Source organism: Anneissia japonica, unplaced genomic scaffold (genome assembly GCF_011630105.1).
Source record: "Anneissia japonica isolate Jap-2015-1 unplaced genomic scaffold, ASM1163010v1 scaffold241_len727266_cov204, whole genome shotgun sequence".
In the NCBI taxonomy this organism is placed as follows: Eukaryota; Metazoa; Echinodermata; class Crinoidea; order Comatulida; family Comatulidae; genus Anneissia; species Anneissia japonica.
The window spans coordinates 542,312-566,147 of NW_022691770.1; the positions used below are offsets into that span (position 1 = coordinate 542,312).

The 23,836-nt window shown below is 33.9% G+C and overlaps 3 protein-coding genes across 3 annotated transcripts; 2 read left to right on the top strand and 1 right to left on the bottom strand.

Moving 5' to 3' along the window:
* Positions 1-601: 601 nt before the first annotated feature.
* Positions 602-8,280, top strand: LOC117100117 (WD repeat domain phosphoinositide-interacting protein 4-like). Its single transcript, XM_033239692.1, has 9 exons — positions 602-754; positions 2,838-2,912; positions 3,228-3,296; positions 3,763-3,886; positions 4,076-4,170; positions 4,979-5,181; positions 5,359-5,444; positions 5,871-5,972; positions 6,298-8,280. The coding sequence occupies exons 1-9, from the start codon at positions 706-708 to the stop codon at positions 6,524-6,526; spliced, it is 1,032 nt and encodes a 343-aa protein (XP_033095583.1). The 5' UTR covers positions 602-705; the 3' UTR covers positions 6,527-8,280.
* A 333-nt stretch (positions 8,281-8,613) lies between these two features.
* LOC117100118 (reticulon-4-interacting protein 1 homolog, mitochondrial-like) lies at positions 8,614-10,258 on the bottom strand. Its single transcript, XM_033239693.1, has one exon. It carries the CDS (start codon positions 10,156-10,158, stop codon positions 8,764-8,766), a length of 1,395 nt encoding a protein of 464 aa, XP_033095584.1. The 5' UTR covers positions 10,159-10,258; the 3' UTR covers positions 8,614-8,763.
* A 94-nt stretch (positions 10,259-10,352) lies between these two features.
* Positions 10,353-22,397, top strand: LOC117100119 (protein ILRUN-like). Its single transcript, XM_033239694.1, has 6 exons — positions 10,353-10,788; positions 16,357-16,511; positions 18,406-18,606; positions 18,801-18,965; positions 19,352-19,452; positions 20,041-22,397. The coding sequence occupies exons 1-6, from the start codon at positions 10,637-10,639 to the stop codon at positions 20,170-20,172; spliced, it is 906 nt and encodes a 301-aa protein (XP_033095585.1). The 5' UTR covers positions 10,353-10,636; the 3' UTR covers positions 20,173-22,397.
* Positions 22,398-23,836: the final 1,439 nt, after the last annotated feature.

Consider the following 23,836-nt stretch of genomic DNA (forward strand, 5'->3'; position numbering starts at 1 on the left):
GTATGTCTGAGAATGTCATTTCTGGCCATCTAGAGGTGCCATAATCATAAATATTCTTACCTACCCTACATCTTTTAAAGTCTTTGATTTGATTTTGTTTGCAGTGACTAACTAGGATAGTCAGAGCCAATGACCTTTCTTCTGACCTTTCTCTCTTTTTGGAACTCATATGGGAAAATGTTTGGCGGCAGCAAGTAAGAAAGTACAGGCGTCGCAGAACATAGTCTTTCTAAACTTTATCCTATTGCACTTTATCGATAATAATTACTCTATGAACGCTTAATCATTAACCAATACTATTTTTATCTAAGCAAAATAAACAGTTTTTTTGGTTTTCCTTTTATTACTCTATGTTTTTTCAATTTTAATTCACAACAAATGAAAAAATCCAGGAAAGTTACTAAAGAAAAAAAAATGACATAACTCACTAAAGGAAAAGGAATAATAAGGTACCAGAAATGTTAAATATTTGGTCAACTCTTTTTGTTTAGTTAAGTTTCGTAGTCTTAGTGACCATGCGTTCTCATGTAACACCAGAGCGGTTGATATTGATATGATACCGTATGATACCTACTGTTTTTGTTAGTGCCCAGGTTTGAGAGTCTGGATGAACAACACTACAATAATATTGCTTTTGTGTGTGTAGAAGGTATGACGAGTATGTTTCTGTGACGGATTCTAAAATAATGGCTTGATCTCTGCTTTATGATGGCTCGTAAAGAAATATTAAAGCTACGTTTCAATCAAGACCATGGTAAATTTGAAATTGCTGTTAATATATAAATTAGATTATTAAGATGAACGTACCTACAACTACGTTTGTATAGCTGTAGGCCTAGCCATAGACAGCCAGTCGTTGGTGGTGCTAGGTGGCTTGTGTCCCCGCTGTTGAGCCAGATGGGATTAAGCGATTGCAACAAAATGTAGGCCTAGCTAAAGCCCAGAGAATGAATCTGGTGGTTGGCCTATCCACTAAGCTGGCCCGACCAGATTTCGCCAAAAACGAATTTCTTGAGACAGAATATTACTACTAGCAACACCGTAGGTTAGGCCGCTTAGGAAGGGATCTTTAGTAAAATAGTATTTAAATAAATCTGAGTACATAATTATTCTGATGATAGATAGATAGGCTAGTCTTTTTACCATGGAGGAAAGAAGCTTTCCTCCATGCTCAAATTAACCTAGGCTTAGCTAGGAAGGATAGTTGGTCCTACTTAACACCACTCAAAAGCACATTGTTACGACACACTTCAGACCAGAAGAAGGAATCACACAAACAGACAACCGATAAAAGTTAACACAATTTATTATAGTGGGTACTTTCCCTTTTCATGAAAATACTTCGAGCAAAGAAGAACACTAGATTTAAACAATTACGGAGTACCGATGGCAAATGACCTAAGTTATACAAATTACATAAATCACCACTGATAATTATACATCTAGGCATAAATAAGTTCATACCAAGCAAATTTACAGATGATGAGGTGACTTGGTCCAGTTCTGATTAATCCAAATGTAATTGTCCACTAAAAATTCCATTAGTGATCCAAGTTTATAAGCTGGAGTAAACAAAAGCATGACGGCTGATGATCCACAGACGAACAGGCAATAATCTATTGTGTTAATTATCCCACGACGAATCCCAAAGATGTTTGACAAATTGTTTACAAAGTTCTGTAAGTGTATCTGTCCAAAACTATATATAGGAGAGTAATTCCAACAAGTACAATAATAACGATGTAAACAGGTTTCCAAATGTCCTTTGAGAATTCCACATAAAACTAGATGTAATATCAGATGAAGATTAGCTAGGCCTAGGATTCCATCACCGATCCCAAAATAGCCTATATTCTCACCTACCAGCGTACCGTCCTCGCACTAGCCAGCGTTATCAACCTTCCACGAGAAGATTATCAAAACAAAAACAAACTCCCTTCTCCTGGGGAATTCTGTAACTCTTTTTGGTTGCAAAAAGACCTTCTTGTCCTTCTAGAACATTCTAGGTTTACTGTCGCTAATTACAACTCATCACCGAGTCATTACTTTTCGTCAACCAAGACCCTTCGCATTCCCCTAATTCCGCTCGCTTCTCTCACAAAGTTCTAAAAACATTCTCACCTCACTCATTGAGGTCAATGACCTGGGGTCACTACCTTGTGACATACTTTTAGAACAGAAATCCTTTGACTAAAACAAATCAAATAGCAGATATTCTCTACACCTTCTAACTATAAATGTTAGCATATAATACCTTATAGGCCATCATGAATGCAATATTTTCAATACAACACTATAGTAGATACTTCATTCTATGAAAAAAAAAAATCACTTTTATATTGGCAGTTGTCTGATTTCTGGTTAAAATCAATGAATATATTTTTTATTTATTTATTATTTATTTTTTCTTTTTTATTTTATTTTCATATACTTTATTTTATCTTATTCACTCGTATTCATACATTTACAGACCAGTTATAAGCTTAAAGCCATGATTTCTTTATGACCTTTTTCATGCAATTTATTTGAAACATTTTGAATTTACGTATATCTGATCTTTGCATATTTATTGTAATGTTATTTAAGTAAACTTGCATGAAATAAATGGTACGTAGTACCGTGAAACTAAAAAAAATAAATTATTGTGTATCAGGTAAATAAGCATTTTTGTTATGAGTGAACAAATGTTCAAACTACAGTTTTTAATATAGGTTTCATAAAGAATAAAAGATAAAGAATGTTTACTTATAAAAAAAAAATAACTGATTTACGGTGGTAATTCCCATTCATTGAGACCCTAATAGTTTGATATAAATTATGCTCATTATTGTTTTCAGGCTGCCTGAGCTGTGCCATGGAAAGTGGAGCTAGAATATACAATGTTGATCCATTAACAGAAAAACTACATTTAGGTTTGAACAAATGTTATTTTTAAGAATGTTTTAAAATATGTTGAGGTGATCAGTTTAAATTTAATGGTCAACTGTTTTCTTATGTTCACATGTGTTAAGATCTTTGTTAAATTGTTTTTATAATTTGATAACAGTGAGAAAGTTGTACATTTTTATGAACTAAATTTATTGCATTATGAGGGATATGAGTCTTATTAAATTAAATCAAAATTTATTTATTAATTATTTTCAATATCCAAGTACTCAATGGTGAAAGAAACAATATTTGACGGTAAGTTTTACTATTTTAGTAACCTTATTATTGCTCTTATTTAGACGTTGATAAAGTTGGAAGTGTTAGCCAGGTGGAGATGTTGAAAAGGACCAACCTTATTGCAATTGTTGGTAAGTTAGACTCTTGCTGTACATTAAAGTTGGCACTTTTGGAAGGAATAAAAGTGAATAAATCATTGAGTTATTTCTATGTTGGCATTAACAATTTTAACTTAATGAAGAATACTTAGTTATCATTAATTAAACATCTAAGCATTGAAGTTTGTTTTGCTTGTTACCAAAATATTAAAATACAAAAATATACAGCAATATAGAAATATATTACAGTATCAAGTAGACTTGAACAGAAATTGAAGTAATGTTTAAATTTGTGATTGCAACTATGATATATTAACTATGGCTTGGATGCCTTGTCACTCAGCTGCTACGACCGCATCAATAGTTGCATAGTAACAAAAGATGTCACATTACACCTTAGTATTCTATATTGATAGTAGTGTAATGATATGACAGAATTATTACCGTGACAGTAAGACACATATTTCAATATATTGATATATATATATTGTTTACATAGGTGGTGGCTCAGTACCACGATTTGCAGAGAACACCGTTTTGATCTGGGATGACTATTTGAAGGAATTTGTCCTGGAAATAACATTTTCAATGCCGGTTGTAGCAGTTAGGATCCGGGAGGATAAGTATGAATTGAGTTCACCTCTAAATATCATAGGTTGCCAGTGTCTCTGACTACTCGTTTATACAGTAGAGTAAAAAGAAAACAAAATTAGATATTAATAATTTTTAACATTTGAGATTTTATATTCACAGTGTTTAAATTTCATTTATCAACACCAACAACATGATTTGATTATTACTTGTTTTAACAGGTTAATTGTAGCTCAGAGAAATAGGATCTATGTATATTCATTTCCTGACAATCCTACCAAACTTGTTGCCTTTGACACCAGAGATAATCCAAATGGTAATCTATTAATCAATCTTTAACAATAATTTTTGTCATTACTGTATTTTGTCATGCATGCATACTGAATATACTGAATTCCAGGATATTTTATCCTGGAAATTGAGACCCTAGTAAAACGATAGGCTAATAGGCCCCTCGATGCTATCAGATCAATCCGCTGATAAAGAGCATATTTGAGCCGATTGTTAGCCCAATACTTATCAAGAATATACTTGTGGTTAATTGTAGATTCAGCAACAGCTTCTTTAGAATTCCATAAAGTAATCACTCTTCTAGGAAAAGCATTTTGAAGCAACTTTGTTCTACAAAACTGAAGCCAGTGTGGAAGCTTGAAGTCTAAAATTAAGTTCAGCATCACAAACTACTCCAAGATCTTCTCTCTTCTTTCATCATAAACACTTCATCACCAAACAAATAATAAAAAAAATTTGGGTTTTTATCATCAATATGCATAACCTTGCACTTTTCCACAAAATAGAAGTTGCCATAATGTTGACCAAGAACCCAGTATATCCAGATCCTGTGAGGTGCATGCAGTGCTAGCAGGCTTGAGGAAAATCGAGGCTAAATACAGTATTATATTAGTACTGTACTTAGTTTAGCCAACCCCAGTGATAGTGTACCTGTATAGCTAACAAATTTGTTGTTGGTAAGCCTACAATGTCCCATCTGTTCCAAGTGGGGTCCTTATGCTGTCTGAAGTCACAGTGTTGTTCTCTTTATTTATCTTATAAGTTTTTTTGTCAAGTGCACATTTTCAATGTAGCATTTTTTTAGGGTAATGTTTCTTCAATTTTCTCTGTAGGTCTTTGTGAGATCTGTCCAAGTCGAGACCGTCAGTTATTAGCATTTCCAGGGCATAAGCTGGGTAGTCTGCAGCTTGCTGATTTAACAAACACAGTACCTGCAATGTCTAACTCACCCACACTCATCAATGCCCACCAGAATGAGTTAGCTTGTGTAGCTATCAACCAGCAAGGGTCTTATGTAGCTACAGCATCTACAAAGGTAAACAATTTTGTCACGTTTGGGTTTGAAATCCTAAGGATGTAATGTGTGGTGATTCTGTTTGCCAGAAGTGGTTTGAAAGGGGATAGGCCAAACCATAGAACCATAACTAAAAACAAATATAATTATTAAATAAAATTAATTTTTTGTGTTTTATATTTATTACCAAATTTTCAGGGCACACTAATACGAGTATTTGACACATTCTCCAAGAAGCTACTTGTAGAGTTAAGAAGAGGATCTGACCCAGCAACATTGTATTGGTAAACTGTTAAATTGCGTTATTACAAACGTTTTTTGTTAAAAATAACCTGATTGATATTTTAGACAGCAATAGTTTATTATCCCTTAAATTTGCAATTGTGATCTATTTAATGAATGTGTGGTGTAAAACTATTATTACTTATATACTGTCTCTTAATATATGTGTGTGTGTGTATATATATATAATTATGTAAATTGATATTTTTTCTATGGATCCATCATATATATATTTTTAGTCATTTATATATGAATAAAAATTACCATTGTCATATTATTCAAATAAATATTTATGCATATGCCGATACATCAAGGTAAATAAACCACTTTTATAAGTCGATGGGAAATTACCAAAAGCTCTTTAACCCAAAATGCTGTCAATACAATATCTCAAGTGTTCTAAACCCAAATCTTCTCTTTTATTACAGTATCAATTTTAGCCACGACTCAGCTTACCTCTGTGTTTCCAGCGATAAAGGAACTGTTCATGTTTTTGCATTAAAAGAAACTGAACTAAACAGAAGATCAACGTATGTATCATGACTATTTTGAAATTTGTTATTCATTAAATTATGAGCCAACACCGATTTAGTACGATAGTATGTGTTAAGTACATGTTGGTCTCTAACCAAATTCACTGCGAAGCACAAAGGGGTAATACTGCTTTTATGTTAAGAAACAAAAAAATCTTATTCAAGGAATCACTGTGCCGGCTGATATTTGGAACTACACATATAAAGGAGGGGAAGAAAGCAATAAGTTAGAAACAGAATTAGTAAAAGAAATGTGTATTTAGGTGAGTTTTCACCGAGTTTAGAATTTTTGAAGCATGTTTTAAACGTATTTCATTCACAGGCTGCGCAAGATTGGTTTTCTAGGCCCGTACGTAGAATCCCAGTGGGGACTAACACACTTCACAGTGCCTGCTGAGTGTGCTTGTATGTGTGCCTTTGGATCTGGTACGTCAGTTATAGCAGCCTGCGTTGATGGAACTTTCCACAAGTGTGTATTTAATAAAGATGGCAACTGCAACCGTGAGGCGTACGATGTCTTTCTGGAAGTTGGAAACGACGAGGAATTTTAGTGTTTTTGGTGGTCTCCTGGTGATGACAGCGTGATCAAGGTCGACATAGTGAAAGATTACACTATCAAAACATCTTGTAGAAATAACATTATTTATAACATTCCATGAAATCAAATTCAAATTTGATTTTATAGAATATGCTAAATTTAACTACAGTATTACATGTAAGTACATACTGAAACTTAAAATGCGGAATTTTAGCATATTAAAGATATACTGCTAGATAAAATATAGAAAACCATCAAAAATGAAGTTACTTTTTATGTTTTCTGATTTAAATAAATTGAACAAAGTTATCAACTTTCAATTTACATAGCAGTATGTCTTTAAAAGATTTCATTTAAAATAAGTTCTTACATGTAATGTGGTTTAATCCTGGGTTTAATAATGTTAATTTACTTACAGACACTATTGACATTTTTATTAATCACTTTTCGTTGATCTTGATAGATATCTAGATTTTATATGCAAGCAGGATGTTACCTTTTATAGATTAGTTTTACACAGTAGTATACTGTACCATTATATCATATACAATATATAAATTTTATTAAAACATAGTAAATCTAATAAATTTTATTAAATAGAAACTATGCCACCAGAATTCAAATTGATGTTAATTGGGATTTACTTCCTATCAAAATTTTGTGTAATACTGCATGAATCGTTCTTCTCAAAACAATCATATCATTAATTGTACAGTATTTTTGTTTAAATGGCAATCTCACATTCATCCTGTTGCCCTTGTTGAAAATATAAACATCCTCATACTTCTACCCCAGTGATTAGCTACAATGCAGAGCATAATTTTATTATATTTTTATATGCATATCAATTGTTAGGATGAACTGTTGCTCTCAATGTGGATAACATGTTATTGGCAGCTGTCATCCCTACATCTTTCCTGCCTCACCACTAGCTCTGCTGGTCTTCAACTGTCACCTGAACAAATTAAACAAAATCGGTTGCCTCTCAGTTGATGGCAAAATTGTAATTTTTTACAGGTCTTCCTCCAATTAAAGACTACATTTGGGACTAGGGTTTTCCTGGTCTTTAGCAGCTTTAGTCTTTAATTAATAAAGATAAAAGACATTCATTAATTTGGGAACACAGAAAAGTGGTCTTTAATTAGAGGAGTCTTTAATTAGAGGGAGTACTGTCACTAATTTTCTCATGTTGCATATCAACTCGTTTTTTTATTGTACATAATCTAATACCGTCTATCTTCTTACAATTCATGTACAGGAATAGATTATAGTTCAATTTAAAGGGAATACAGTAGTGAGCTTTGAGATTTTTTTTTTAATGTGAACAGAATATGATCTACTCTGATTACCAAAGTGGAAAGTTTTAAGACAAGGTTTGAATTGGGCAGTTCTTTAAATGTACAGAGACCCAGTTTACAGCAGAATTCATTATTCAAATAAAAATTTTAAATTACATTTTTCAAAAACAAATCAGATTAATATGATCTTAATTTTCTTTACTACTATATTTAACATTGCGTATTCTGCAAAAACCTGTTTTTGCAGAATTGTTTATAATTATTAAACATTCTTTACCTTTCTAAAAAGTATTTTCCACTTTGGAATGAGCATGTCACAAATTTAACAATACAATATTTAGGCATTGTAATATTCATGTAGTACTAATACTCATTTTGTAATTTTAACTACTGGTAAATATAGATTTTAAAAGGTGTTGATTTAGAGTAATTTTAGTTTTAAAGTTGTGCAATAAAACTAAACACAATATTTTTTGTTACTACTGTTGTTTGTGTATACAGTACTGTAATTGAATATTTTATATCATTCAGTGCAGCTGGTCTTACTGACTTGTTATTAGATCACTGATACTCTAGCTAGACTTGCCACAAGTCTGTAATTTATGTACTTTTTATAGCGTTATATAATGTTGGAGAGCGCCACCATACAATCTTTAAGTTTGACCTGGTTTGACCTTCAAGAGTACGATGGGCTGTCTCTTATACACATCTAGATGTGTATAAGAGACAGCTTTCAACTAGCTTTGGCAATACATAATTGTGACCAAAATAAATGCAACCAACACGTTTAACACTATACACATCACTTCTCACCGTGTAAACTTTATTATTGCTAATTATTTTCAATTTGATAATATGAAATTATGATGCAAATTGCCATCCTGATTCTATAATTCAATTAATCATCAGGAATTATGTCACCAATTTAATTAAGAAGTTCATAAATTCAAATTTAGTTGTTAGCAGCATTCATGTAAAAATCAGAAGAGGTTGGGGTAATCTTTTCTTCACCCATATCAATAACAATTTTGCCCCGTGCATGACCTTTCTCAAGTTTCTCAAAAGCTTCTGGAATCTGTTTAAATGTGAAGACTCTGTCTATAACGGGTCTGATTTTCCCTTCATCAACCAGCTGTGCGATTGTTTCCAAGGCAACAGCATTTGGGGTTGCAAATGCCCATCTGTACTTCCCACCTTTTCTGGATACAGCCATGGCTTTCTTAAACATTGTTGTGCTAGCACTAAGTGATCCAACAACAGCACCGTACCGATCCATGTCTGCCATAAAAGGTGAGACTAGAGATATAAGCTGAGAGCCCGATTTGAGGAGTTCCATTGAAAGGTCTTCTGTTGGTCCTCCAATTGTATCCAGTATTAAATCAAATCCACCAGCTTTCAGAAGCGAATTCTGGAAGTCAGATTGTTTATAATCGTAAACATGATTGGCTCCAAGTTTTTTTACCATATCAACTGCGCTGGTGCTGCATGTTGTTGAAACTTTACCATTCCATGCTTTTACTAGCTGGATAGCGAATGACCCAACTCCTCCACTACCACCGTGTATAAGCACTGACTTCCCAATTGATTCTTTTTTGGGACGGAAACGAGCTATGGCATATAAAGCACTCCAAACTGTTGAAATAACATATGGAAGGGAAGCTGCCTGTACATGCGTCAAACTTTCAGGCTTTTTTGAAACTTCATCTTCATTTATCAACACATACTGTGCATGACAACCAGGCTTAATTTGACTGACAGCAGCCCAAACTTCATCCCCCTTCTTGATACCCATCACCCCTTTACCAACATCCACAACAACGCCAGAACAGTCCCTTCCAAGAATTAGCGGAAATTCATCTCCAGATGAGCATCTCCGACCTTTATTCAAGAGCACTGCACCATAACCTCCTTGCATACGAAGATCAATGGGGTTTATGCTTGACGCATACACTTTGATCAGTAATTCCTTTGGCTTTGTTATGACTGGCACCAGTTTTTCAACAAGATTTAAGTTGTCTTTTCCATAGTTGTGAATTTGCCAGGCAAACATGCTTGTTCTTATCTCTCCTGGGTGAATATTGCTCTCAGCACACACCAAAGTTGTGCAATTGAAGTGTCTAACATTTTGAATTAGCGGAGAATTAATTTTACACAATCGTCTATAATAACTAAGCCTAGGCCTATCCTTTCGAGCAATAGCCAAACATCTTGCACTTGCAGATGCTGCATCACCACCATGGCCATGCAAAAGTCGTTTGTTATATTGGCCTTGCATAAAAACATCCTGTATTCTCGTAACTATTGGAAAAGTCGACAAACGTCGAACAATAGTTATACGTTTTATCATTTCTGGTATTTAAGTTTCAACTTCAGTGAAAAATGTAACTTCCTATAACGATGAAAACACACCATGCATGACGCCCACATGCAAATCAACAAATCCGGAAATAAATCTTTAAGTTTGACCTGGTTTGACCTTCAAGAGTACGATGGGAAGACTGTCAATGACGTCGGCATTCGTCAGTCATTCGTCTTGCGATCGCGATTGGCGGTAGCTGTGTTGTGGTGGCGTTAGCTCTTGGAAAGGTTGCATGTTTTGATGGTAGTGAGTGTGCACTACACTGTGGGGTGGACGTAATCAACTAGAGTAGAATCTGGGCTAGAGAAAGCTGGCCTACATATTTTGAAGACATTAGACGAAAACGGGCAACAAGAATGGCGTAGAATTTACATATTTGTCCAGATTAGATAGAAACAGTGTGACTACCAATTACTATTACAGATTATTTTACAAGTTTCATTAGATCATTTTGAACTTCTCAGCCATGGATGTTGACATGGAATTGGATCAAGATTTCATGAACAAATTTAGTTCATTGGGGACAACTGACAAGGATGTGTTGATCAGTGAGTTTCAGAGACTGTCAGGCAACACCAACCCCAATGCCTGTGCCTTTTTTCTTGATATGAACAACTGGTAATGTATATTCTAAAGCTGTTATGTATGTATGGTCTATATATGTGACAGTGTTGTCTGTTGTTTTGTTTTGATTGAGGCCTAGGCCTAGGCTAGGTCTGAAAATAGAATGGGATGGGCCTTCCTGACTCATCAAAACAACATTGTCAAATTAAGCCTAGGCCTACGTAGGTCTAGGCTTGCCTCTGGGCCTTCTAAATATTGTATTTTTTGTTTATTGTTTGTATTTAAAAAAATATGTAGGCCTAGGCTTGCGTCAGCTTGTGTGCCACACTGTCATAAAAGAGTGCTTATTGTATTGTTTTTGTAGATCGTTAATACTATTCGTTCATATTGTGTTTTAATTGCGCAGATGATACATCATAAAGTACAGTAGCTCAATATTTTGTAACTATTTGATTGCATAATACATGTTTATATTAGAGGTAAGAGATGTCAAGGCCTAATTTTCAGCTATTTTACAGTCTGGCTGTTTGTCAGCTGTCGTGGCACTCTCATTGAGAGTGGTCATTGTCACAGTTAGTGACCAGAGACCCAGTTGATTATCATTATCCAGACTAAAATATTACCCACATAATATCATAAAATAATCATAAAATCAATTCTCCCAGTTCGATATATCAGTTTCCATGCAATCTCCCAGTCTCCCTTGTTTTATCGAATCCTCCCGAATTAACCCCAAAATACCAAAAACGGCTTTGCCTTTTTGTTACCAATAATTGAGTAAGTTAATATTTCTGTCAATTTTCCCTTTGTTCACTGACATCGATGTTGCCATATAAAGGCTTTCTGAGTATTACTGATAGTATGATACCTAGAAAGATCTTCTGTAAAATGCTTTCAATCAAATACAGTAATGCATGAAAGAAAACATGGATTTTCAACATTTCTGAGATTTGGGCTTATCAGCGAAACTCTCGTCTCCCGAATTCTTAGTTACAGCAGTTGTAACAAAATAAGCCTAGAAAAGCTGATTTATAAAATATATGAAATCTATTATGCAACTGCATTACAAAACTGTTTTTGTGAGTGCAGTGCATGGCAAATGTGTAAATCAGTTTGACCTTATAATCGTAGTGCAGACAGTTGGCACATGAAGTGTTTCAATAGAAAAATTAATGTGCCAGAGAAAGTAAGTTTGTAATGAAGGAGGAGTAGTCAAGAGAAATCTTTTAAAAACCTTTAAAAATTAAAAAAAAAATCATTAACTTCCAAATAAACACAATAAAACAAATTATTTTTCAATTACCGATTTTCTTTTTACTGAAAACAGTACAAAAGTTCTTAAAGTTGATCTACAGCAATCACCATTATCATGAAATTTTCCATTATTTTGTAAGTAGACCCTACAGTATTATTCAATATTAGGAAAAAAGAACTATCTCAGTACTGTACTTGGTCAGTGTACTTGGGGAAAAGAACTCTAAGTATTAAAACTTGGTGTACTGTACTTGAACTTACTGTACTGTACTTTAATCTCAGTGTACTGTACTTGAGTCTCTGTGTACTGTACTTTAATCTCAGTGTACTGTACAGTACTTCATCTCAATGTACTGTACTTGAATGTTAGTGTACTGTACTTGAATCTCAGTGTACTATACTTTAATCTCAGTGTACTGTACTTTAATCTCAGTGTACTGTACTTGAGTCTCTGTGTACTGTACTTTAATCTCAGTGTACTGTACTTGAGTCTCTGTGTACTGTACTTTAATCTCAGTGTACTGTACTTGAATCTCAGTGTACTGTACAGTACTTCATCTCAATGTACTGTACTTGAATGTTAGTGTACTGTATTTGAATCTCAGTGTACTGTACTTTAATCTCAGTGTACTGTACTTTAATCTCAGTGTACTGTACTTGAGTCTCTGTGTACTGTACTTTAATCTCAGTGTACTGTACTTGAATGTCAGTGTACTGTACAGTACTTCATCTCAATGTACTGTACTTGAAACTCAGTGTACTGTATTTGAATCTCAGTGTACTGTACTTTAATCTCAGTGTACTGTACTTGAATATCAGTGTTTGAATCTCAATGTACTGTACTTTAATCTCAATGTGCTGTACTTGAATCTCAGTGTACTGTGCTTTAATCTCGGTGTACTATACTTGAATCTCAGTGTACTGTACAGTACTTCATCTCAATGTACTGTACTTGAAACTCAGTGTACTGTACTTGAATCTCAGTGTACTGTACTTGAGTCTCTGTGTACTGTACTTGAATGTCAGTGTAATATATTTGAATCTCATTTTACTGTACTTAAATTTACTGTACTTGAATGTCATTATAATGTACATCCATTCCAAGGCAAAACAAGGTAACTTAACAAAAATATAAAAGCAGTTTATTACTTTACTTTGTTTTGCCATGGGACGGCTATTTACTTGAATGTCAGTGTACTATATACTTGAATGTCAGTATAATGTACTTGAGTCTCAGCAATGTACTTGAATCTCAGTGTAGGCCTACTGTACTTGAATTTACTGTACTTGATCAGTACTGTACTTGAATCTCAGTGTAATATATTTGAACCTCGGTGTACTGTACTTTAAAAAAAAAACAACATTGACCAGAGATTGATCCTGCTGTAGTAGTATTACACTGCAAGTCTTGTGAAGGTGTCAACATGAAATCTACTAGCACATGGAAAGGAAATGATATTAAAAGTCAAGCCATAAACCAAAGGGTTCAATGTGTCACTCCATGTGACAGACGTGTGCAGTTGACTGCAAAATGACTATATTATCAAGAAACAATCATAACAGTGTGTTTTATACAAATTATTTAAAAATAACATTAAAGAAAGCGCCTTAGACGATATTCTTTTTTTTTACCTTGTTTAGCGAACATGCCACTTGCCATTAATATGATTTCGAATAAAAATAGAATCTTATTTTTAGGCAACTAGCACACCACCGCCACGAAAAAAATGGAAATTTAAGGAAAAAAATAGGTTTTTCTTTATTTTATTACAACGACCACTGCCTTGAAATCTCCAAAAATAAGGTATATACATTTCTTCCTAATTATATAAATTTAAAGCAGTTAACCATATCATTACTACACTCGTTAGCATTCACCAGTAAAACTTTATTTGTGGCAAAGACAAGCCAAACCAGTCATTTGTCGCAAATCGTGTTTCAAAGAAAATGGCAAAAACATGCTGGAATGTCAAATTGTAAAAAATCTATTTTATTGCACTAAACGAACCTTTATATATCTATACATCATTCTATGTTGTTATTTTCCCCATTTTCAATGTTAAAACAATACTTTTTAAGGATTTGAAGATAGTTTCTGCATGAGAAATGCCTGAAATCATAAACTTTGAAGGCTGATTTCTCATATATTGTTCTTTAAACAGTTGTATGTTTAAACGCTTGTAACTTCATAAGGAAATGTCCGATTTGAATGATTTTTTTTTACCATTTTATAGCTATTATTTTACTCTCTAACACTGTATTAATAACTCAAAATTGATTTTTGCGACGAGTGACTTGTTTGGCTTGTCTTTGCCACATTTTTATTTTCTACTGTGTCTAGATGTTTTTGGCAAAACTATTTGCTAAATAAAAACATTTTTTTTTCATCCCTCTGATGATGTTTCAAAAATTATTTAAAAAAAAGACTCACCTTATTTTCAAAGGAAGTACAGTAAGTCACTGTTGAAGAAAAGTTAAAAGAAACAAATGGGTTTACACACTATTTACTGTTTTTACAGTGAGTTTAAGACAACATATTATTTTGGTACAGTTGTAAAGAAAGATTAACTGCCATAATTCAAATATTATAAAGGAAGACAGACAAGTGTCTGATCCACTCGTAAAAAATAGAAAGAAAAACACAGACGTAGGGTTCTTCCTGTTTAATTTATTTTTGGCACGTTTCTGGCCGCAAAAAAGGGTTGAAACGAATTGAGTGCATTGATCGACAGAAACAATTGTGTCTTGTTTTGATTTTGTACAGATAACACTATGAAGTACCATGTGAGTCAGTCTTTTTATAACTTCATATCTATCTCATCTTAATTTAATTTTGGCTATAAAAGTGTCTACTAACATAAATCACAGATGTTGGTTGGGAGGGGCATTTAAGACTATATCCTTTTTGGTACAATACAGTGTTAGAATCTGAGAGATTATTATTTTATATAAAAGATACATATTTCAATGTATAGTGCAATGAAATCTAATATTAGAATGAGATTAATTCACTCATTTCTTTTGATTTATTTTAATTATTTAAGATTGTTTACACTTTACTAAAATTCACTGAATACTGATTAGGGTTATTCTGAAGTTTCTTCATTAAAATACTGTAAGTAGGTACCGTACAGTATCAGTAATTTGTCAAAAAGATCATGAAATGCTGATTACACTTTGCAACCGCAAGGTATTGGTATTATGTGCACCGTACCAGTACCAATACCTCAGACATGGGGTGATCATAATTTGTAATATTAATCAATTGTAATCATTACATTTTTAAATGTAAATGGGTGTACAATTACATTATTACAATTACATTACAATTACAAATTAGATTTTTGTAATTACACAATTACATTTCAAACTGTTGGTTTTTATCAAAATCTCAAAGTGACATCCATTGGATGGCAGGAAAACTAATATTGCTTAATTCAGAAATAACTGTTGGTGTCAACAGTTTATCAAACTCTACTTATTTTCTAATGTTTATTTCACATTAATCATAAATCAAGGAGTTGCTAATTTGCTTTACAATAGGATGTACTACTATTATATACATTCCCCACAGAATATAAAGCTAATTTCACTGAGAATTCCAATGGTTAAAACAGTACCTGAAGATCTGAATTTAGAATCCCATATAAACCATATTCGTACTCAACCAACAACCTACCTTTAAATTGTATTGTTAATACTCACTGGATATCCTGTGAGTAGTGTTCCAGTGAGATATCACAGAACAGTACTCACAGTGAGTACTGTTCCAGTGAGCCTTATGTATTAGAAAAGAGTAAAGAATTGCAAAAGGTCTCATTCTTGTGGTTTCGTTGGAACGCAATCCTATCTTCAAAAGAGTACTAACGTGAACTAGAGGGCGTCCTTCTAAAGAACGTAAAAGGCGTTCGTAAAAAAATATATATATATAATAAAATATGGTCTTTAAAATGGTTTAAATAAGGTTGAAGTAATACGGGTATTGAACGTTGATACAAGTTGACCGAAGTATGACCTTGTAGAAATGTCATTCTGCCAAAAGAATAGGCCTTGAACAGTGTTTGATACAGGGATTTGAAACGCCTGTTCTTGATAGCAGACACATAAAATTGCTTTGGCAGTCGCTGTATATATCTTGGAGTTAAAGCGACTGTCGTCTAATTGTTGGTTGGCTCGCATAATAATTTGTCTATATTACTGGGCAATTAATATCCAATTAAATGATAGCAATGAATATTCAGTTAATTACTATGAATATTCATTTAATCACTATGAATATTTAATTATATATCAGTGTAAATTGGTTTATCATAATGTCATCTTTATTTAATCCATTCTCATTTAACAGCATCGTTCATCTTTTTATAGGAATTTACAAGAAGCATTAGGTGCATATTTTGATTTAGAAGCACCCAGGGAGCGGTTACCGTCAATGACATTTGTACGCGACATTACGATAGGAGAAGGTGAATCAGTTCCACCTAACACAGAGTTTATCAAGACTTGGCGAATACAAAATCCAGGTGATTTGTCTTATTGTCTATGCAATATAACTAGTGTAATGGAATCATCTAATGCACAACAATGCACAGATGAAAATAAAAGGACTTTAGAAACTCTACTAGACATAAATAATGAATCTCTAGCCTTCATTCATTACCGGAATATGCATTTACCTGCTATCTATTTGGATTTTATTTTAAACCAAGATTGTGTTGGAATTACATAAATGAGGATTAACAAGTTGACTGCATAAGCCTTTTTTCCTAGTTCCATCCCATGGCATTAAGGGTGCCACAAATCATTTACATCAACTGTAGTGAAGCATGAACAAACATACAGTAGTATTTTTTTATCATTACTTCCGAGTCCTTCCCTGAACCTCCAGGGCGCGAGTTTATGTGCAATAGTGGTAGGTTGGACAGGTGTGGACATCAACTCACGTCCTTGGTGCTGAGTCTGTCAGCAAACGTGTTAACATTAGTATAATAAATGGCGTATCTAGGAGCACTGCTATGGGTTGGTTAATTGCAGGGGCGGATCCAGAATTTTTCAAACGCGGGGCATGACAGTTTCAGAATAGAATAGAAGTGAGTAACATATAACACTGATATGCATTGAAATTTTAAAAATTTAATGTCAAAACAGGGGGAACGTGTTCCCCTACTGGATCTGCCTCTGGTTAATGGGGTGGGGGAGGTGTAAAATTTAAGTCTAGGGGCTTGATGATTAGGTCAGAAGAGGCACTAGCTGGCATAATATACAGTAGTGATATAATGAGGTGATTTTTAACCACTTGAGCGTATATTTTTTTTTTTTTTTTTTTTTTTTTGTCAAGAGAGAGTACAATTTCCTCTAGCCTGGGTTCTAGGCCCTAATTTTGGGTTACCTGTTCTCACTCTTTAGGGCACTCTATAACTTATTTTATTGGCGTCCCATACTCAATTTTTTTTCTGATTAGGGCCTTCGCCAACACTGCCTAATCATTCATGCGTACGATTTAACACATCAAATTCAATGTGTGATAGCGTATGCATTACTGAATTTGTAAGTCATGTGATTGGCTGACTTCATGCATATGAATTAATCTTGGTAATTTTCAAATTAAAGTTGTGCGGTGTCTCGACACCTAAGCTAGGCAACTGCCTTTTGCATACCTACTTGAATTAATTTAGTTAAAATTAGTTATTGGCCAGCTGAACGACGTAATTGACTGATAACCGTAGTTCTAGTAATAAACTGTAGAACATTGTTAAAAAGGTACAGTATTATTAAGTAAGAACTTAATGGCCTACCAGGCCTCTCTCTACTATTAGACTAGGAGGCCTAGTAGGCCATCCTCCCGGAAACTTGTGCTGTACATTTGTAATATGGGACATCTAGCCTAAGCTTAATTCGTCTTTGCCATTGCCCACTTGTCCTGTGTAGAATCTATTTTTTAGCCATGCCTAACTAGTCACTGCAAGACGTGACTCAGTTTCTGTACACGTTTGTGGCTTTAAAAATGTGAGCATAGTGATTGGTTGAAATTATTTATTTCGGTCTGCCCATTTATCCAGATACATAAGATTACGTCATACCTTTTGCATCCAGGTATCTGCATGCAGTGTTTTACAAGTCCCTTTTCTGTCTCAAAATTAACTTGCTCATTGGTGGTGCTGTCTAGAATGAGAAAAAATAATAATAAGGCACTTGTGGCAAGTCTAAATTTCCCTAAGCTCTCCCATTGCTTTATCTTATTACCATACCTAGATTGAGTCCCATATTCCTAAAGCCTGAATTTTCAAAAATTTCATCTGCAAATTTGCCTAACTTTGAATATCTGCATTACTATTACTTCTATTAATGTTGTATTTGTTTGAGGGAATTACAAAGTAATTTCATCCTTATCATTATTTTCTGTTCCATTGTTTGTAGTTGCTGACCAGAGCTGGCCAGAAGGTGTATGTCTAAGGTATATACAAGGTCATCAGTTAGGCCCAACAGATCGTGTGATGGTTGAGTCTCTACAACCGGGCGAGATGACCGACGTCAGTGTACGGATGCAGAGCCCATCACAGTGTGGGCTTTACGGGGGCCAGTGGAGAATGTCCACAGCTAGTGGTACATATTTTGGAGGTAAGTCTGGGAGGTATTGGAAACCTTCAGGTTGCAGAGAGGAGCAGTAATTATGTCACATATTTTTCACATATCTTCATATAAAATGATTCCTACTATATAATCAGAAACTAAAAATGTGATATTTTCACCATCACTTTATTTATTTTGTATCATTTTAAAAAAAGCATGCGTTTTTTATTTGCTTGTTGCAGATACAATATGGGTAATACTTGAGGTCAAAGAGGGAGGGATGCTAGGCCTAACACAGCAGCTGTCTTCATTAGGAAATAGTTTTATGGCTCCAACACCTGCACAAAGCCCGTCTAACAATCCATTTGGGTCTCCTACCAAGAATAGTATAGGTGGCAATGCTTTAGGTAAGTAGACCTTTTACCTTCTATTCATTGAGTTGGCCAACACTGGTTGTTAAATCACTATCTTAAACCCTGTTCACCTTGGATTCATTCTGACCAAGACGAAGAGTAACTCTTTAGCTCTCTGCACACTATCAAATGTGTATGATGTGCCCATATATGGTTGTGATGATATATTACACCGAAAAAATGGCCATATCACATTTATTTTTATTTGGACAGAGCCTTTTATATCATCATATGATACAGCTTTCTCACACTTGGATATTAATAATATGTTAGATTTAAGATAGCTGTGAAAAAGCAGTATTAGCACACACTCTGGAAGATTTAACCAAGTCACAGTGTTAAAAAACTATGCTCTATTTTCCTTGATTGTCTATGTTTAGGTACTCCATTTAATTCACCTACATCTCTCTCAAGTAATGCCCTTCGTAGTAACCAGTCCCCCTCTGACTGTTTAGCGGTTGTCAGGGCTCCAGTGTTTCCAGTAAGTAGCATGATTTCATTCAAACCTAAAAAGAGAATGGTGATTGGTATAATTGGTGTAAGGGGATCGTTGATGGTGTATGTTTATGGTGCATATTGATGGTCTAAGATAATAGATAACTAGGATGGTGTACATTGGTATATGGTGATGGTATACAGTGGCAGTGTATGGTGATGGTGTGTGATGATGATGTATGGTGATGGTGTATGAGACTGGTCTAAGATAATAGTGTATGGTAATGGTCTATATGTTTAATGATGGTATTATAGTGACAGTGGATGGTGTATAATGATGATGCCTGATGATGGTAGTGTACTGTATGGTTATAATGAAGTGATAGGTGATGATGTACATTGATGGCATGTATTTAGCTACAGTACTCTGTTTTCAGATTTGCTGTTACCATCATATAAACTTGGTTTCTTTTCATTTTTAGTTTGCATATTATATGAAATATACACAAAACCTTTAATTTTGGTATGTTTGCGTGTGACGCTGAAATCAGAGTAACCAAGTGATAGTGTAGGATGGTGGCATACGGTCCAAAGCAAACAAATAAATAATTTACTGACAACATTGTTCTTGTAGGGGTCAGTAGTTATGAATCACCACACCGAATCCAGGGAAGAGAATCACCATGACAACACAGGGAGCCTGTGTGAAGCAGACCACACAAATCCAAACCTTCAAAATGGTGGAACATTTAATAATAATTTATAGCATATAGATTTAATTATTTATTAAAGTAAATCAACTTACCCTACATGTTAAACCTAATCCATTTACTAATTTAGCATTTTTATTTCTGGCTATATTTTTTTCTTTTTACCATGCCAGCTATCGGTAATTACTACTGTTAATGTAGACAAAAATATCTATCAGTAATTAATACTGTTGATGTAGACAGAAAAGTCTATCAGTAATTACTGCTGTTAATGTAGGCAAAATAGTATATCAGTAATTACTACTATTAATGTAGACAAAACAATCATGTATATTGTGCTAGGAAACAACTATTGCTTTACAAAGTGCAGGATATTTATAGAAAATGGTTATTTTTCTTCTAGTATAATACCCCTGTTTTTTAAACTAATTTTTCTTTACTATGTATTCAATTGTATGGATGTATGGATTATTCTAAGAGGACTGTGAAATGAATTTCACTCTAGTAGTTGTAATATGACTCTTAGAATAATAGTTAAAAGGTAGATGTTTTAAAAGTAACTATAAAACGGTGATCTAAATTTAAAGAACGCATATAAAATGTAAGTGCAATGCTTACGAAAGGACAAATAGATGTCTTATTTTTAAAGTTATTAGTTTATTCATTCGGTTGTTTGCTTTTATACAATGCTATCTTTGTGAAACTATTCTTATGCTGTCTTATGTTTTATGGAGCTGGACATCTTAGGGGAGATTGTTAATTTCTTCTCATCTCTGCCTCAAACAACAGATGTGTGAACTTCAGCATATGTAAGATATCTGGTGTTGTTGTATTCCCTGTCCCTATGTGTTCAGCTGTATAGTTTACTGTTCTATCCCCTTCCTCATTTTTAATTTTCAACATAGTTGCAATGAAATTAAGGCTCAAGCTTAATCTCCATCTTAAGCTCTGTCTACACTATCAAATTTTGTGTGACAAAAAAGTGTGATATGACCATATATGGGCATGATGACATCACAACATGACCATATATAGGCATAGCGTTACTATATATGGGCTTGTCACATTTTTTTGTCAAAGAAAATTTGATAGTGTGGATAGAGCTTTATTTAACAATTATTGAAATCTAAGAAAACAACGTAGTTCAAACGATTAATATGGGATAAACAAGGAATGTAATGTTTATACAGAAACATTTTATATAATATGTAATGAGGCAACTACATTGCCATTTGTTTTTGAACTTTTAAATATTACCACTTAATTTTGTTACTCCTTGATAGTAAGTATGAAGTTTTAATGATGGTATGTTTTTCTTACATTGTGGGTTAATCAGAAAATCAGTACAAAATCAAATGCAGCTTTCTTTATGAGCCCTAAATTTGGTGGTCAGTTGATTGGTCAATTGACTAGTTAATGGACTGATTGATTGATTTTTTTATTGGTTATTCAGTTGATTTATTCGCATTATGAGACATTAATAAATTCGGAATTAGACTTGAGGAGGCTTTGCATTGAGGGCGACAACAGTCCCTTGAATGCTATTGCTCTTATGTGCCCTACCTCCAATCCAATTAAATTGTTGGTAACAAGTTAACATAAAGACAGGTGTATCATGTGATTTATGAATACATATGATGTGCAAGGTAAATGGGCTTGTCCGGAGTGTCAATCAAACTTAACAACAATATCCAAAGGGTGGGGCTTAACAGAAATGTCCATTATCTTAAGGTTGATTTGACTTGCTGACATGTATAACCTTATTTCTGAATGTTTACTCTTCACATTTTGTCTATTTCATTCAGAAGCATTCAAGTTGTAAGTACTCTATTCATCTACAAATATTTTGTTTTTTGACATGGAGTCATATGAGGCAATAATTCCATAAATAATGAAAATATTTTAAGCAAGTATTTCTTTATTTTCACGGTGCTATATTGTTGCTGATGCTTTACAATGATGTTGCTGTTTTGCAATTAATCTCACATTAATATTTTTCCAGTTCATTTATCATTTCTCCATAGATTATTTCAGTACTTGGCTTAGAAAAGGGACAAACCTTTATAAAGGGGGGTTTATGTTAATTGTTGGCTACTCCAATAAATTAAATATTAGACCGAAACTGTATGTAAATTTTAAACGTTGACAAAGAAACTCTGAGAAAATGTATAGATTTTTGTGTGAGCTACAAGAGACGACAGTATGAATGTTTCGTATGTAAGGATGAATAGACAAAAATCAAGCGTAGGTACTTGGAAATTAAACTACATACAATATGATACCTCATTGTGTTTTGTGTATTTTTTATTCACGTTTCTATCTAGCGCCCTCAGCACAGCACACAGTGATATCATCAATCTCATTTATTTTGTATTTTCCTTGAATGGTATGCTAAAATTAGGTTATTTACTTTTTTTGCTGATGTCTATTTTAAAAGAAAAATGTACATTAAAATGAATTGGCAACGTGAAAAATACTACCGCTTTTGAGTAGGCACTTACATTTTATTCAAAACTGTATAGTTTGTCAAATGCAGTTTAAAAAAAGGCTTGAAATTCACGCTGAATACGCACAATGAATTCTTGTCTAAAATACAGCAGGATCCTCATTTGGGACACACCAATTCAGGGGACACCCCTATTAAGGGGGAACTTTTCCGTGAAACGAGGGGAAATATATCTTTTAACACTACAGCCAACCCCTATTAAAGGGACACTTTCTTGAGTGTGCCAAATGGTCAAATAACCTCTACTAAGGGGACACTTAATTTTTTTTTCATTGTATCAGAACATTTACAGCACTAAGAAAAAAAAAAGAAGAAATTAAGAAAAATTCATTCAACTTTACATTTTGACACCTTTTGAGCAATAAACCATAATTTTCTCCCTTAATCCATGAGTGAATAACAGTATAGGCCTATTGCATGTGTTACTTCAGTAACTAATCTTGTCAATTTTGACTCTTAACAATGGGATTTATTTTTCTTTGTTTTTCGTGTATTTCACATGATTCTAATCCATATCAAAATATATTACTCTATTCATGATGCAACATCCATCTAATAGAAAGCTCTAATGTGATTGTTGCTATTTGTAAATAATAAACCAGTATTTGTTTACAATTTTATTTTTTTGGTTTAAAGTGTCCGCTATTAATGGGACACTTTTTATAAACATGGCTAAAATCTGCTGTGAAGAAATCAGAACCAAGTCAAGCAATCGCGCACAACAAAAAGAAATACAAAATGCAGTAAAAACCGAATACATTTATACGAGAAAAATAGATTGTTGTAAATTCATTTCTTCCACATCCAGAGGTGACGGAACTAGGGGGTGCTGCGTTAATGTGTGACCGGAAATGGTCTGCAGTCAGTTGGTTGTTACCATGCGCCAGTGACATATGAATAAAGTTTTGGATTTGTCGGGTAGTGAAATGATTATTGTACATTTTAAGTGCTCCAGTTGCTCCATGCATAAGTGTAAGCTAAATTACGGTGATTAATTAGCGATTACTTCGAAGTTCCATCTTTCCAAGAGGGGATGCAAATGTTTACGCCGCGGTACTCATTTTCACAAAGGAATACAATATTGTACATGAACACCTGGGAAGGAAGTGCAATATCACGTTATGTTGCCTAGTATACGTCTGTACTGTAGCGTGATGGGGGTGGGAGTGGATTGGACGGTAAGCATAAGGCTATGTTCACACACACGGCGTAAG